At 34.2% G+C, this 18,158-nt stretch overlaps 2 protein-coding genes across 5 annotated transcripts in view; one reads left to right on the forward strand and one right to left on the reverse strand.

Moving 5' to 3' along the window:
- The window catches only part of LOC126823370 (solute carrier organic anion transporter family member 4A1), a 112,510-nt gene that overhangs the window by 70,295 nt on the left and 24,057 nt on the right, over positions 1-18,158 (reverse strand). The window lies entirely within an intron of this gene.
- LOC126823440 (glutathione S-transferase omega-1) overlaps positions 1-18,158 on the forward strand; it is a 107,075-nt gene that overhangs the window by 19,333 nt on the left and 69,584 nt on the right. The window contains exon 2 of one of the 2 annotated variants that reach the window (XM_050552300.2): positions 9,983-10,097. The exons of the other annotated variant lie outside the window; for it this stretch is intronic. Coding sequence (XP_050408257.1) covers positions 10,084-10,097 — 14 coding nt within the window. The 5' untranslated portion in view covers positions 9,983-10,083. The remainder of the gene's footprint in view (positions 1-9,982; positions 10,098-18,158) is intronic. 2 annotated transcript variants of the gene reach the window in all.

Raw genomic sequence — 18,158 nt, forward strand, 5'->3', positions numbered from 1 at the left:
ATAGGATAATTTTGTGGCATCCATGAAGTGGCCTGAAAATCAATCAATTTGAATAATCCTTTTGGGCATTATCTTGATTTTAAAAGTAGTCTAATAAAACACTGAATGGGTCTGAATGGACAAATTTAATAGGGCTAATTTACAATCTCGTTAAATAAGGTAAATAAATCTGAGGTTTTGAAAGATTAAGTAGAAACTGTTTCATTTACTAATCTCAGTTTCATTATTGGTTTACTGTGTTGACAGCGAAACGCACAAACAGTAGTTTTTCAACACTAGCTGATCTTTTGGCCTATAATTTTCAAGGAAAACAGATTGTCATACCACAAAACAATTCAACATAGAATCCATTTCAACCAACAATAAAATTAAAGAATTGTCTATAGTCTTCTTAAAATAGTAATTTTTCTGATGCAAAGATCAAAAGTCTATTTTCAAATTGAACCCTAGAAACTGAACAACAAACTTGCCATTTTAATTTCAAAAGGTTTGAATAGTATGTCACTTTAAAACAATTCCGTCAACATCAATATTTTAGACACAGTTTCAGTGATCTTCTGATTGACACCTAAATGAAAACACACTCCAAGAAAACCACCATTACTGTGATTGAAATAAGTCAATTGGAAACACAATATTTTAGGGTTGTGACCTTGTGATTTTGTGGATATTCGTGTGGGAGGGAGGAACTAGATAATTAGATAGAAGGCAAATGGAAATGAGTAAATGGTATTTGATTACTAGGAGAAATCATTGATTGGAATTGAAGAATGATAGTGATGGATAATATTATTGGCTACCGGTACATATAACTAAATTTCTTGCTTCAAATTCCTCTACTATTGAACAAAATTTAAAGAAGCTAAACATCTTTTGATTTAGGTAAAGTAAAGAGCATAATGTTTCAGTTTTGCTTTCTGTGACCACACACGGCCAGTCAGTTCTAAACATTGGCTGCATCTAACTCTTACAACAGAACGTTCCAGATTGGACTGAGCAAGAAATAAAGGGTCAATATAATTAGGTTAATATAGAGCCAGTCTTGTGATATAATTGATTTTGTGTTGACAGTTTACAAACCAAAAAAACTCTAAAAAAAGTTTTAAGAAACAAGAAAAGGACACGTTAATGGTATAGATGAAAGTAACAATTTATTTTAACCTGAATTAAAGAGGGTTAGGTCTTTTAAATATTTCAAGCCCATTTTTCACTCATCAAAAATAGTGCCTGTGTACACATTGTTCTATTGTATATAAAATATTGCTTTAACGGTCTGGAAACAAAGAAAAGTAGGCAGTAAAACGTCTACCTCCTCTCTCATACTTAACCTTAGAAAATCCATATAACAATTGTTTGGTCTCAAAACACCTACATTTGTCACATCCACAATTTGTAGGGGTTTTTTTTCTAAGAACAATTTAAAATTCATTACCCGAGAAATTTGAGTGGAATTGAGACTGGGTAATCTATACTGTATTTATAATGTAATCCCGATCAATGTCAGTTTCTCGCATGTGTTACTGGCATCTGGATACCTAAAGTGTCAATGTTAGTGAAGTGAGGATTACCATACTAATCTGTGCTTTTTAACAAATTATGTTCATTTTGAGCTTTAGAATGTTTTACCATATGCAGTCCCTCTAAAATAATACAATTGGGTAAGTAAAAGAAACAAAGGTTGCTAGGGAAATAGACAAAATGCCGGACCAAGCAGCAATATGATCTGTTAGTTTCCAAATGACCTGAGTAGATATTAAATCCAGTTTATCACTCTCTCTTTTATCTGTATATGACAATAGCTGAATAATGGACATCATGTCATGCAATTTAGTAAAAGGGTACAGAAAACAAAAATATCCAGACAATGATCATTCCAAAAACAGACCGATACATTTCTATATAAAAGAAATATACATGCTTTTTGACCCGAATAACAGAAATAGCTATGTTCTTGAGGTTCTTGCAAGAACTCTGATTATTTTCAGGAACTATTTTCACCATTCTGTATTTTTGCATGTGCAAAGATAACATCAAAGTTCAAAGATATGATTCCTGGGAATACCCTTACTATGGAATGTTTCCAATTTGAAGCGAACTTGGATATTATTACTTAGATCCATATATCTACAAGACAATAAGAAAGAGCACCAAATGCCATATTTATTCTCATAAAATTTTTTCATTGTCTTCAGGAAGCAATATTGTGAGAAACTTTGCTCAGAATCTCCCTGGAGTCCACATTGCAGGTGCTTTTTATAACACTGGCATTTATTTCAATGTTTGAAAACTTCTGTCACATGTACATGAGTCTATTGGTTTAACTTTGGATACATGTATGTACATGTAGATACTTCCGGTAATTAGCTTCGAGAAAAAGTATGATCTTGATTCAAATATCTGGGTAGCAGAGATATGTGACCACAACAATTCCTTAATGTGAATTTGACATTCCACCATATGCACTGATGCACTGATCCTTGTCGTCAGCTTATATGAATTCTAATCCTGTTAGTGTGATTTAAAATGTTGATTGGAATCCATTTGCTTCAGGTAAAACAAAGTATGAATGCAAATATTTACGGAGATTGATAGAAATTTGTGTTTAATGTACACTGAACATATGGTTCATTTTTGGAATTCTAAGGAGAAAGGAGTAAACCCATGTGATGTAAACCAGAAGTAATATCAGATGTTGACCATCAGATATATGTATTTAAAATTCCAGGCCCATTGCAGCCAAAAGAAAAGAATACTGATACTTCCTGGAAGTCTTCATAATCTAATTGCACAATTCACTTCATCATGTTTGTGCTCTCTGCCCTGCAGAACACAAACCGAAACAAATAACAAACACAAGATGATTGGTGTGAAATGTCATTTATTAAATGATAATTGAAACATGACAGTAATTAAGACAAAACTATCAAGCAATTACCCGAAGAACCTCATGCTTCAGAGGATCAAATAATTTTTGTCCTGAATCAAAAACTATCTACCCGGCCAGATGCTGTTGTGTCCAACTGTCTATCTGTTAAGGCCCTGTTTTTGTCAGTTTTAGAATAAAGGTTCCAAAGGAGCTAGACAGCATATCCCACTCTCTATGAAATAATAATCAGAAAGGAAAGAGTCAGCTATTTCATAGCCCGTTCAGATGCTGGAGCCGGGGTTTTTAAGCCAACCCGTTCAGACGGCTAAGATGATCCAGTTTAAAATAAAAAGGCTTCTCGAAGACAGGTCGCGAGCTGGGTTTTTTAAACTGGTTTATTTGCCCCACATTTGAGTTCAGACGCTTAAGTTAAACTGGTTTAACAATCCCCTGGGTTTTTAAACCAGTTCAACTTAAGCGTCTGAACGGGCTATTAGATTACACATGTGACCTCCTTCAATTTCAACATAGACATAATCACTTTTCAAATAATCAGAATCTCTACATAAACTATATCACCTTGTCAGATTAAAAACTAGTCACAGCAACAACCATCTGCTATTCGAAGTCTGTCATTCCAAACCAAAATATGTTTATTCAAACTCAACATGGATCTTTTCTATAAATCATTCATCATTATTTTTACAGTTGTCCAAATAATTCTGCTTATTTGAAGATTTTTTTTATAAGAGCAATAAATCAGAATATTTCTGATGTCTGTTCAGCTCATCAGATAGACAGCAAAACATATTCTTTTGACACCTGTAACTATATTATATATTGAGCTATTTCATATGTGTTTTTTAAGCACCTATGCAACATAAATTTTTTGGTATGTATTACATGTAAGCTTTCTAACTTAAAGGACAATATGTTTTCCTTTTGATTACGCATCTATCGTAGCAATGATCTCTGTGATAAAATTATATTTGGAACGTGTTTAACCAGTTCTATCACATATGTGATAATGACTGGCACCAATATTGTCCTTTAAATGAGAATCAGAAATAGCTTACCATATGTTAGTCTCAAAATGACCCGCTTACTGTCGAGTGGATGGAAGACCCCAATTTCCCCTCTCTGCATTGCTTACTAGATTCATAATAAATCTGAAGCTCAAAATATTAATGAAATTTGAAAGTGCAACAATCACTGACTGTTTTTATACAGTATAATAATAGCATGCCATAAAATCAACTTTTAGCTAAATAATTAAATGAACAATTTCTCAATAAGTAGTAAGTATGAAAAATACATGTAAATGTAGTATTTCTTGGTGTACAATTCAGATGCTGTGACACCTTTATAACGTGACTACTGAAGCAATTTCATTTCCAGATGACAACACACATTCAAAAAGTGAAAAAAAAAAATGCATTCTGAAAACTTTAAATACACATGAAGTGGAAGGAATGTGGTGTTAAATTGTGTAAAAAAACAAACATTAGTTTTGTGAAATTCAAAAGTGAAAAACATTCTAAATGGGCAATGGTATCCGGTACAGAACAACACTTGCTTGTAGTCCAAAATATATGAGCTGTACCATACATCTAATAGGTAACTGTAAAATAGTATGTCTCCCTGGGTGAGTCAGAAACATTAAGCCCTGTTTTGAGGTTGAAAATTTGCAGGTTGAATCTATCTGAATTATGGTACCTCTATCTTTAAAATTATGGTGACAACAGCAGTTTAACTTTATTCAGGAAATTTTGAACAGCTACATGATTACTCTATGAGGGGGGTGGGGTGGATGGCCAAATGGTTAGCGTGTGTGCTTTGTATCATAAGGTCTGTCATTGAGTTAATTGGCGTGACAGATTGAACCATATGTTAGTCTCTCTCCCAAAAATTGACTCCTCTCCTTAATCCACCAAATCCCCAAACTAAGACAAAATTTTGGATCCTACAGTGCTCATATCAGTCATAAAAATGTATTAGTGCCAGAAAACTTGGAAATATCTGCTGGAGGTTATACACAGCCTGCAAGAATATGTCAAATTAGATATGTCAAAGTAGATATAATATACACATGCATGTAATATACCAAAAAAATGGTGAGTCATTATCTTGATGAACCTGGAGTAGGATCTTACTTGTTACTGTAATTCCCTGGTCAGTTTTACCAGATGTTAATTTGTTTTAATTAGGTGAAATTTAATTGAGAACATTTTGAAAAAAAAAATATAAATGCACCTGTTAAAATGACCACTAGAGATTTATAGACGAAGTGTTCCATAGTTTACTATACATATGGTAAAATATAAAATCTGTGGTGCATATAGATGTTTACATTAATTACTACACCTGTCAGCCTGTCAACACCTAAATACAGTCTGTTTTACTCATAATATAAACTTCATGTAGAGGTTTTGGCTATACACACTTGACCCTTGACCTTATATAACACCTGTATAGGTTACAAAGTGTTAACAAGATAATGATGTAGAGGGTAATTACTTTTAACTAGTGATGATGAGATAAAGATGCCACTCTTTGAAAAGTGATTTACTACTTACTACTGGTTGAATGAGTGAATGAATGAATGAATGAAATATGCGTTTTAATGTTTACACAATTCAAAGAAACAAATAAGTCATTTTAGGGCAACATGTAATTCTATATTTCAAAAATATGATTGTGTGCCAACACTTCAGCACTGGAACCTGAATAACTCACTGGAAACAAATGTGGTTTGGCCATGGACCTAATAATTATAAGGTCCGTGGTTTGACTGAGATGTGAGGGGCGTTGGATGGCCGAATGGTTAGCACGTGCGCGCTGTATCATAAGGTCATTGAGTCAACTGGCATGGTTTCGATTCCCTGGTTGTACGTGGCAAGGAGTAGGGTCGCCTGTCCAACCTCGTGGGTTTTCTACGGGTCCTCCGGTTTCCTTTCACTGCTAAAGACACCTCTAAGCTCAAGCGAATTATTGAAATAAAATTATACCATATGTTAGTAGTTTCGAAATGACCTGGTTTGTGTCGAGTGGACGTTACACCTCATTTCTCTCTCTTGACTGAGAAGTGATCTAAACACCACATCTCTAGACAATCTAGCCTCTACCACTCGGGCTCTGCCAGCTGACAAAGCAAGGCGATAGGAGTCAAAATCTGTAGATCATCGAGTACTAGAAAGTTTGTAATCATCGTAGTTATTGGGAATTATCACAGCATAGATCAATTGCTGTAAATGATTGTGCATATACTTATTTGAATGTCACAGAAATTCTGTTAGGTTTAAGATTTACAATAACATTCACAAAATTTGCCAGACAATGAGGTTGGAAATCCGGCTGTAGATTTGCCGATGGGTATCCTCGGAATTCAATGGAATTAGATTATTTACCATGGAAATATGACAAAAGTTCCAAGGTTTGCCTCCGAATTAAAATCACCCTTCTAATTCCAAGGATTTATAAAGATAAGTAACCTCGGAATTCTGAGGAAAAACAACACTAACAACACTAATTAGGACTCTCATAATAAATATACTGGTAATGAAAATGGTGTAAAGGAATAATGACGTTGAATGTGACAAATCAAATGGTTTGCAGGATTCATGAATTTTTCAAAAAGTTAAAAGAGGTCAACATGGTATATGCAATTCCAGCATGGAGGTCTTTTACAATAAACCTTTTTAAAAGAATTTGTTGGTGAAGTCTGGTTAAATATAAATACCATGTGTTCTGTCAATTAAAAAACACATGTAACCTGATGGTAGTGCACAAAAACAACTAACTCTACATGCATTAAGCTGACAATCAAATAGTTTCATTATATTAAACTAACTAGACCCACGGAAGCTCAGTGCATGATTTTCCTGTATGGATTTCTCTTTTCTGTGGTACAGGACAGAAAAGTGTCTTGTCATTAAAGTGGAACAAAAAAACAAGGATCCTGGGTATAGAAAAGCATTGGCAGCACATTAACAGATGGAAATCCAAAGAAGAGTAGACTGTAGTGCAACTGTCTGAGCAAAATCGCATATGCCATATTTACAAGTGTGATTGGTCCACAAACGTAAGATGTTAAACCCTATTTCATTTGCCATGTTTAATAACAAAAGTAGAATGAGAAAGTAAAGATACAGTAGTTGTAAAAACGAGTGTGTTTTTATATAGACAGTAATTTAATTAGACCAATAAAAGTAAAAACCTGGGTCGACCCTTATCATTATCGTTCAGATGTCAGATGAGTTTAAGAATAATCAGTAGAAATTATTGTGATCTATTGATGACCATAACTTATGTTAAGATTGATCAATTTTACTACTTTTATTTTTGAATGGTCTAAACGGTCTATATGTGCTATTTATTGTGGAATATTGAGCCTTTACTTCAGTTCTAGATGTCCATTAATAATTATTAACTGTACACTTGTAAGCGCTTAGTGATACTATATAGTTTGTAAATTTTAGAACCAATACACTCATATCAAAATAAGGGCAAAGGTGTTTTTAATACTAATTTAATACTAAAGGATGGCAGTTGACAATATGGAAGTCAATTAAACTATTCTACATTAAGAGATAATTCACTTTGTTTAAGAAGCATTAAATTGTTATATTTATTATTCTGTATCCATATATCAGATAACCTCTGACCTAACTAAATGTCATTTACAAAATAATCATGACCTCTGGGTCAACAACTGAGTGTTTTATGGACATTTTATGCCGCCTGTTTATTAAATATTCTGACTGTTAAGAGATAACAAGAAGATAACCCTGTATTAAAGAGACTTTGGCACTTACCATAACAATAGGATAACAGAGACAGGATAACAACATGTATTAATTTATACTGTACATGTATCACAATAGGGTACATGTGTCACGATACATCAGTCTTTTCAGTAATGAAAACTGGTTGGAACAAAACCCAATCCAGACCAAGGTTGTCTCAATCACAAATCAAGTTCTGTTCAAATTTCGGTTGTATGATTAGAAAAAGAGCCTGGCCCATGTATTTCCATACATTTTCATGTGGGCATATCAAAAAAAAAATATAATAATAATTCAATGTGAACTCTATACTTTCCTAGTTTAAAATCACTACAGGTGGGATTGATGGCCGAATAGTTAGCATGTGCGCGCTGTATCATAAAATCTGCCAGTGTCAACTGGCGTGGTTTTGATTCCCCAGTTGTACCTCACAAGGAGTAGGGTCACCTGTCCAACCTTGTGGGTTGTCTCCTGGTCCTTCGGTTTCCCCCCACTGCTAAAGACACCTATGCGCAAGCGAATTATTGAAATAAAATTGAACCATGTTTTAGTGCCGAAATGACCTGGTTTGTGTTGAGTTGACTTTAAAATCACTACAAAGTTTATCTTGTTTTATCTTGCAATGAAATAAAAACTTCTTACAGTATTCAAAAGTTCTGTGATTGACATCTCTGTATCTGGTCCAAATTCTTTTTTTCTGTTTTATCATTCTCATTCTACCGAACACAAAGTTTCATGCAAATACCAGGATATGATTCAAGACACATGGCAACGCTTTCTATTTTGATTAATTACTGCTTAGCTTCATAGGTACATGGTTATTTTTATTTCCATTCCCCGTTGACAATTTCGACAGCAGTCAAAATCAATAAAAAAACCTCTGACTATATAAAAAAAATCAACTAGGACCAGGTGCAGGAACTTTGTACAGCTGGAAATTCTAAGAAATGTCCAACTGTACATATATTTCTTACATCATATATATAATGTTATGACATTTCTATGCACGGCTGCAGTTATTTGGAGGAAGTCTAAAAAATCCTTGATTTGCAGAGAATGCAATCGACCTCCATGCAAGAACGTCATCCCAAGTGTAATGAAAACAAAAAGGTGATTTCCCAATTCACAAAATTGTTGTCTCTCTGTGTGGGGTGGAACCGAGTCAGGTTTTACAAATGACTAAAATAATTGTATGTCAGAAATCGTGACACCCCAATAAACATATTGGAAAGGCCACCATTTCATGCCATTTATTTAAGTTGTAAATATTCATAAAGAGGCACTCTTTCTTGGGGTAGGACATTAAACCTTATTTCATTTTATTTCTCTTCTTTCTTAGGCAAAGGAAATGAACTGGGTTTAACGTCTCATCATTACAATATTTTGATCATTTTGTGATTAATATGGTGAATCATATATCTTTGTCATCCTGCAGGCATTATTCCTGGTTAATGTAAACTGGGCTTGAAATATCCAGAAGTTCTTCTTGGCCCACGTCTGGATCTATACTTGAACCGGTACTCATATTTGGTATTATTTCTCACCAAACGTAAGAAATGTCTTCTACTCTCTCCTACGCTGTCTGCATCGCCATCAGTCTTTACTTCTGCTACATCCATCTTCTATAATCCTGAGGTTACTTTAACATCTACACATGTGCATGATGGGAGAAATATTACGCATTTTATCTGCCAGGTGTGATACATATGGTAGCTAGGAATACTGAAGTTTACACACCTTAGGCTTTAGAGTACTGAGTGTGTTTTAACTAGCATAATGTTACTGTTGTCAAAAGAAAATAGAGCGACCCTTGTGACCTTTTACTCAGCAACATGAAAATAGCGTCCACCTTTACGGTACCTAGCTTCTCATCGAGCTTACAAAATCAAAGAGTTCTAGGTAACCTCAACAAACACAATCAGTTTCTTTGTTATTTGTTAGCACTCCATCATTTTCACTCACATATAACGACTTTATTATATGCAATAAATGGTGGTATTATATGGGCATCCTATTCCTGGCATGTCAAAGACAATGACCAATTCTTTGTAGATTTCTATTACGATATGTAACAGGAATCAAAAAAATATGGTGTGCATCGCTCTTTGATTTAATTGAAAGATTTTTGGATACCTAGATTTTCTGTACTGTGCTGTCTCATGTTTAAATGCAGTTACTATTGACTGTAGAGGTGGCATGGAATGAATCACAGGTGGATATGAAAGACACAGTGTTTGATGGGGCAAGGTCCAAACATATTTACAGGAAATCTGTCCTATTCAGTTGGTCTCCCTAACCAAGTTAATTAAATCCAAATTTTGATACATTGCAGGTTTCATCCCAACATTATCTTCCTGTCCCACATGACTGTGGTATCCAATGCCCAATGTTTTCTAACTTAAACAGAAGCATACCTTATGATTTATCGAGAACATGCAGCACAAAATGTAAGTTATGTGAACTTTGTTAAAGTTTTTTTTCCAACATTTTCATGATTCTTTGTTTTATTCTGGGCAACTGAAAGTTTAGGAAAAACAGTCACAGAATTTCAGGCAATCATTGTACTTTTATCTAATCCACTGTATATTTTTTTAACTTTAGGGGTCAAAATTCTTAGACTTAATATTCTAATTTATAGTAACAATAATATTATCAAAATCTAAATCCTTCAAAAAATGTGTATGTCACTTTTTAATATATTCGGCTAATTTGGTATCTGGTGATATTCAGGCAAAATAGAGAAATTGGAGCACCAGAACTTGTGCCCAGTATCCATCAAATCAAATAGTATGGTACTCCTGGTTAGAACTCAGGCCAGCACACAAATTGTTGATACACCCCACAGTGCACTCACGCTTTAAGAACAAGACTGTACTATTTGAAATCTGACATGGCTATCAGTCTTTCTGATTTTTTCTCCAGTTTTCATTTAAAAATGTTGGATTATTCCTGAATTTTCCTGTTGAACGAGATAAATGATAAATGGATTCATAAATAATATTTGACCTAAGACGACCTGTTATCAAAACTAAAAGAAATTAGTTGTGAAACTAGTACTTGTTCCCATTTATCAAAATTTTACACACACAATTAAGAATAGATTTGTAAAGTTGAATGTTTTGCACCAAGAAGGATAATGTTATCATCTTCAGAGAACTGTTTTGAATAACATGTCTAGGCAGAAGAGTTATTGGTACATGAAAGAAAATTCAGAGAAATCTCTTAACAATAACAATCTGATTATGTTAGTAATAAAATAACCCAGACATCTAACAGCGATCCATCAAGGAAGGTCTTCTTTAAAGGGACTATCCCGATTTCAACAGAGTCTCAAAAATAAAAGCCTTAGTACGCATGAAATTCAAGCGCCAAAATATAGAGGAATGGTGTATTTCCCTTGTCTAAAAATTTCAACTCAAAGTTGTCTAGACATAACCCTTTTAAGATTTCATTCCGATCAATTTTTTCCTTGAGTGACCTGATAACGATTCCCATTCCACGAGAGGTCTATACAGTGAATGACCCATGTGCTGTACTTTTTATAAAATAAAAGTCTGGATTTATCCAGACACCATATAATGCAGCTTGGGACACCGGTCTTCATTTTCAGATGAAGACTGACAGGTTTAAGTTGTTTGAAAAAGTATCATAAATATTGAGTTAGTTGCTTGACCCTTAGGTAGAGGATTTTAAGGGATTTTAATACAAAATTAAGCAGTTTTATTCTCCAAAAAAGTTATCGGGATTGGCCCTTTAATTTGACTAAATTAAGCAAGGTTTGGGTTGCTTTGGCTATTGAAAATCTTATATCTTGTCTTTATATTTGTCTTGTGTAATTGTTTGTGTGTAGAAGAGTCCCCCTGCACTTACAAATCACAAACAGAGCGTTGAGACATAAGTGATCTTGTGTTCAACAGTCGTCAGATTACAGTATGTTAAAATCCAAATTAAAGTGACTTGACAAACTAACTTTTGATGTAAAAATTTAGTTTTAATTGAAATAACACAACACATCAGATCAACTCAATTCAACATTCTATTTTGACCTAGCTCTTTTTAAGTCTTCTCTCTTCATTTCTTTGATACATTGAAACTTTATTGGGAAATTATTGTATAAAGTCAGTGCTAGATTAACCATGGTGGGGACCCAGGGGCCTTGAACATGGGGGGGGGGGGGGAAGGAACTAACACAAGTGACCAGAACTTAGTTGGTCAGTGATAACAACATGGAAACCTTGATACAGAGAGTCATATCCGCGAGGGCTGTAATGTTACGACATAGTACCCAACCGGAGTCCATTTTTGACAAAAGGACACTTTAAGAACCATAGGTTAATACAAGATTCAATCAAGAAATCAGACTTTTTCAGGATTACCAATCAAAACTCGAATATAAATGGTTCAAAGTTACCTTGATTCCACCTCCTAGTAGCACAACAAGTTGTAACCATAATATTGGCGCTAAAGAGGATTTTAATGCGTTTTCTTGATACACTTTTGCCACTAAATAAACAAAAAAAAAAGAAACGCAATTCCCAGTTGAGAGTATGACGTGGCATCGCGGGATTACACCACCATGAATTGAAGGGGCCCAAATGTCCAGGACTTTGAAAATCCGATGCCACTAGTAGATCTCGGTCCGACCATAATCATCTTTTTTTTTTGTGCAACTGAGATTTGGGGGACCCTGTGGTTAACTCTGTCCCATAAAATCCCTTCAAATATCAAAAAAAAATGCCACTTTCTGCCCAGATGTCAAACTCTTATTCTAGCTGCTTTGACAGAAATGAACCTACTTTGCATTTCTTAAATTTGCTATCATATGTTGGGTGTCTGTTTATAATTTACTGAAATTGCAGACATTTTTCATGGTTTTTCACTCTTGTCAGGAAGCAAAAGTTTCCAGATGGAAGTATCCTTAACCATTCTCCACCCTACTCAAGGACAAATGAAACAGCTATGATCACATAGTAGCATTCAAACACATTTCAATGTATTTTACGATTGGTTTATTAATTCAAATAGAAATATGATACAATTTTCACAAGTAATCCCTCACTGTTTCTTTATGACCAATTGAATTTTCAAGCCATCAACTATAATTAACAGCTAAAAAATTGTGTAGGCCTATCTATATACATTTAATGATACATGTATAAATTCCATTAGAATTTCTGATAGTTGATTGCTTAACCGCGTTTCGACAATGACACCACAAAAAAACACATCAATATTGATACAGGTGTTCAGAGTTACTTCCCCATCTGTTCAAAATACAAAAATATGGGTCAAAATGGACAACAGATTTCAGATGTTCAATTGAACAAAATTTATGAGTATTAATTGCTTTGGCTTTTTTTTACATCAAAACCTCAAGAAATTTAAGAGACATACCCAACTTTGTGCCATATTTATAAAACAGACAGAAAAGAGCAAATATTATCAGATGTTTTTAACCAAATTTGCGAACTGCTTCAATACTTAGTACGATAAAAGGAAGATTGTCCAATTACAGGAAAATCAACCTTTTCTGGTGAGTTTCTAAAAGGAAAAATTTTCCTCATATCACACTACATGGTGTTTCCTAGTCTTCCTTAGTTTGGTTGGTGCAGTAAGATGTTAACACCCATTTCTTCTCAATGTTTTAGTTACTGGAACATATACATTATATAATTATACGCGTAACAAATGATAAGTCAGATACATACAATCAACTTCATGCTTACAGTACAGCAGTTGAAGGTGTAGCTGCAAGTAAGTAAGATGAACTGGTGACTTGCCTATCTGATTTACATTTTTATACTTAAAGAATCAATTAAACATACAGGTAGATTATGCAAGAGCTAAATCTGTCAATTGCAGGTCTTTCTTTAGGCCTGAAATGTTATCTAAATTATTAATTAGACATTAATTAACTTATCCAAACCATAATCAACTCTCGATGGCATCGCTAGCCTGCAATATTTACTGGATTAGAACCCAGTCTGCTGCTTCTAATTAAATAAAAAAATGGATAATCGAGACTTTGTATTTTATCGTACCGACTTTAGTAATGATGATCGAGGCTAGGCCCAAAATTCAATCGCTAAATACTTGGTTCTGGGTGGATCAATTTGACTGAAATTTTCAGGAAATTTCCTTTACATTATCTAGTTTTTAACTATTATAGTTAGAACTCCCAGCTCTTTATCTAATCTCTCATAAGATAAATAGTCATATAAACTTTAAAGGTATAAACATTTAAATGACACGCTTTATCTCATGATTGCCATGACATTATTAATTACTATCTAATGTTGCCTGGTCATAGTAAGCATACCTGGTCCCATGCACAACACCACACACTTAGCTTGTAGCTAATATGGATTTCAGAAGTCAAAGTTCATGTTGCCAAAGTGAGGAATAAACAAGACAAATTCCCCTCAAAACATAAGAACAGCTGACTGATAAGCCATCTAAATGTAAGTTAGATTATAATTTATGAGTAATAATTACTTTAACAAGTTAAGACACTCAAACTGCCAGATTTTTTTATCACTGGGGGCTTTGGAAGCTGTAGGAGGGGGGAAAATTTACACAATAAAAATATCCAAAATTAGGGCAAAGAGAACAGCTGATTTCAGGAGAAAAAGTTTATTTGCTCATATGGAAATTATTGCTGAAATCTGATACGTCTGTGACTTGACATATTTTTGGAAAGATTGGCACAGAATTTCAAGCGTTTTCCTATGACAGTTGTCAAATAAACAAAGATATAAACAAATCCTCACTGGGTTAAAAACTTCTCCTTGTTTTTCAACAATTCTCAAGATGGATCAAGATCTATTAAGTAAAGTCTGTTGAAAACACATCTTAAAGTTGAAGGGTTCACATTAATACAAAAGAATAGCTCTGTTGATCTCAATATACTTTAGAGAACATGGCTTTTCTTTCATTTTGATTGATGCAAAACTTGAGTTCAGTGGTGGAACCAGTGGCGGACTAGCCAGGTTGTCAGCTTGCTCAATGGCAAGTGGGCCCCTGAGGAAGTGGGCCCCCTTAGACATTAGACAATATTATATTTAAAATATGAATTATCAAAAAATAAATATTAGAAAAAAATTATTAGCTTAAAAATTCTAATTACATCTTTTTTTTTCCACTTACATATTTTTTTAAAAAATTTAATTTATTCATTTTAAAAATTAAATGATAGAATTGTATTGAAGGGTGGACCCCCTTTGTCTCCGGACAACCAATATTTTCAGACCCAGTCCGCCACTGGGTGGAACAACCTAACTTAGGATGTATGCTTTTAACAGCCATAACCAAAACTACACTTCTACTTTGTAAATTTAAAAGATGCTCTAGTATTGCACCAGATATATATATATATAAATTATGAAATAACAAAAGTAAAAACCCTTACAAAATCATAATTGAATCAACATTTATTCATGAGTATGTCACAACCTGGTACATCACTGCAGAATGATCACTTCTGAAGACTTACTTGATAATTTTGGTTCAAGTAAAGTAGTAATTCTGAAAGTGAGATAGAAGTTCATGTAAAGAGCCCGCTTCTCAATAAAACTCAGGGTAAACCACAGCATTCAAGAATAATTTTAATCTGAAATCTTATTAGAAGATTATTTACAAGATATCAATATAATCAGTAGCAGATCTAGAAGCTGTTAATAGTGGGCAGTTCCAAATCTAGGGCGCCAATTACAATCCCACCCCACAATGAATGTCAACAAAATACTGGCTATAACATAGATCGGAAAGCAGTTTTATTCTAGTTGACATTATAAGTTCAGTCATATTATGGTTGTTGTTGATTTTGCTATTAATTTTTTGTGACAGTGTCTATAAGACTGAGCAACCGGGTGGGGGGGGGGGGGGGTACCCTGAAAAAAATTTGAGTGAATATCATGGCTGTTGAGGTCATTGCTGGGAGCAAATTCTTGTGCATGATAGGGCAGAATCTTGAGACCTGACCGTCAATTCCACCCATACTGTAGCTTTGAAAAAATTTCAGAAAGCGACTGGGCCTGAGGGGACATTGTCTCAAGGGGCGCTTACTCGATCTCATGTCCCCCCCCCCCCAGTTTAATTCGCACTTGAATGTAATAGTACATGAACAATTTGTTAGCTTTGTTAACTCCTCAAATGAGAAGTGGTATCATATGTTCTAGAAAAAGTGTACATATACTGCCTTGTGCACAACACCAGTCAAAACTCATAACCAACAGCAGCAAAAGTTTGGAATTGGATTTCAGAAGCCAAAGACTACTGGGTAGTGGGTAGGATATCAAGTTAATAAGTTTCAAATCTGTTACCTTTTAAAACTTTATTTTGTAAGGCAGAACTTGGAATGAAAATAAATCCTGTAGTTATATGTAGAGTAATATTATCATAAATAATAAGGGTATCATGTTTAATATTTCATGGATCATATTTCTAGCCATGGTTTGATCAACTACAGCTGATACTACAGATACAGGAAAACAATAGAAATTACACAGCTAGTTGATACACTTCTCTAGTTAACATATTTATACCACCCTTCTTTAAATCGTCTTTGGCAGGAGCGTTTCCAACAACTACTTGGGTTTTTTTTGCGGTGTTTGCCATCTACATTTGGTGAATAACTAAATATTTACCCTCGACTCCCAAAAAAACTGGTATCCAGTTTTCAGTGGAACAATATTTTTGTTTGGTCCTAAGCCACTATATTTGAGCAAATTGAGGATAGACAAACATCTTTAGGCTTTAGCACCAGTGCTCAGAAAAAATCTTTTGGATCAGTTATAGCTTCGATTTGAAATTTTACTAAAGCATATATGATAGACTATGGAGTATATAATAGGACACCAGATGACACTAAAGCACACTTGTTTAAGTAAACTACATAGTTAAAGAATTATCAATAAAGCTTAAATTTTTCATACCACTAAGTATTAGTTTCATTGACATTCATTATATAAGGAAAAGTCTTAATCGATGGTTGTGTGTATGAAATGGATATATACTGGCAGAAACTAGTGACTACATTTGCCATTGTAAATAGCAACAATTGGGAAAAAGATGCTCTTTATACAAAATAATATTTAGGTAAGGGTAGTCTACTAGTCTGAAGTCAAATTTCCCTCATTGCCCTTTTGTGATCCTTTAAAATAGCTGAACTCTTGTTTAAATAAACACCCACTACTGTTTGTTTACCTTGACAACAAATGTAAATATTAACTGGTTCTACTATGTAGTACTAATTGGTCTAGACTTTATACAACCTTTACTTTCAGTGAGCACATCATCTCTTTAACAAGATTTTAATAACCCATCTTAAAGGAGAACTCAGACTGAAAATATTTCATTTTGCATGTTAGTTTTTTCCTATAGTTTCATATGGAAGAGTTAGGTATCAGGATATTGGTTAGAAATTCTGAAATTGCTTTGCTTGGATATGTTAGCTCTAGCTTACCACAATAACAAAGCAAACTTAGGAGGAATACAAGATCTAGCATTATAGTAAGTGTTTTCACAGAGGACAAAAGCAAGCTTCATGCCAGTTCAGCATTCAGAGATCTTAAAAGCTGTACAAAATGGTTCAAAATTTCTCTTACTTCTCAAAACAATCCTTGGATCCCCTTGAATAATGATTTAAATAGATGCTTGGTTTATCCAGGCTACATTTGTTCTGGAACACAGGGGTCATTCATCAGAGATGCCTCTGGTAGTGAATCTCAGAAAAACTGCCAGTCCAACATTTTCAGTGGAAACAAGTCTTAATTCTACAAGTTTTAGCCCCTTTACCAGTAGTTATTTTGACCATAAGGGACATGAGGATAGCACCGCCATTTAACAACCTCAATTAACTACTGAATATCTATCATCCCATTAGTATGGTGATGACATACCAAACTATTCCTTAATACCCTTTACTGCTTAAATGACCATGTCATCAGACATTTCACAGTAGTCAGTAGGGATAAAATCACACAACAATACCATTACTAAATGACTACAGTTTAACATAACAAAAGCTGTTGATCTTAAATGTCCAAGTATATTATCTTTTATTAAAGAAACAACACAAAGTAAGCTGATATTTTAAGTCCATTTACACCCTCTAGGTGGTAACATAATTACTAACATTAACTTACTGATATCCTGTGACCTCACACTGCTCTACGCTGACCCCTGGAAGTCATCAGGTCAGTATTTGATGAGGAGGTCAGTGGTTGCCATCATCTTTCAAAGCAGTGATAAGCATTCTATGATATCATAGTATTTAGACAAACCTGTGATACCCTTAATTTGTAGAAACAGATGTTACAAGGGACACACCCAAAACTTACCCACACCCGAGGCTATCATTCCAACTAACAGTGCTTGCTAGTACAAGTTCACTATCTTTAAGAACCAATTTCAACTTAAGTAGTATAACCTGGTATTATATTTTCTAAATAAACATTAGATTTTTTTGTTTCTGTGCTGCAGGCATTCAGACTAAAGTACTCTGCTTA

Source organism: Patella vulgata, chromosome 1, assembly GCF_932274485.2.
Source record: "Patella vulgata chromosome 1, xgPatVulg1.2, whole genome shotgun sequence".
In the NCBI taxonomy this organism is placed as follows: domain Eukaryota; kingdom Metazoa; phylum Mollusca; class Gastropoda; family Patellidae; genus Patella; species Patella vulgata.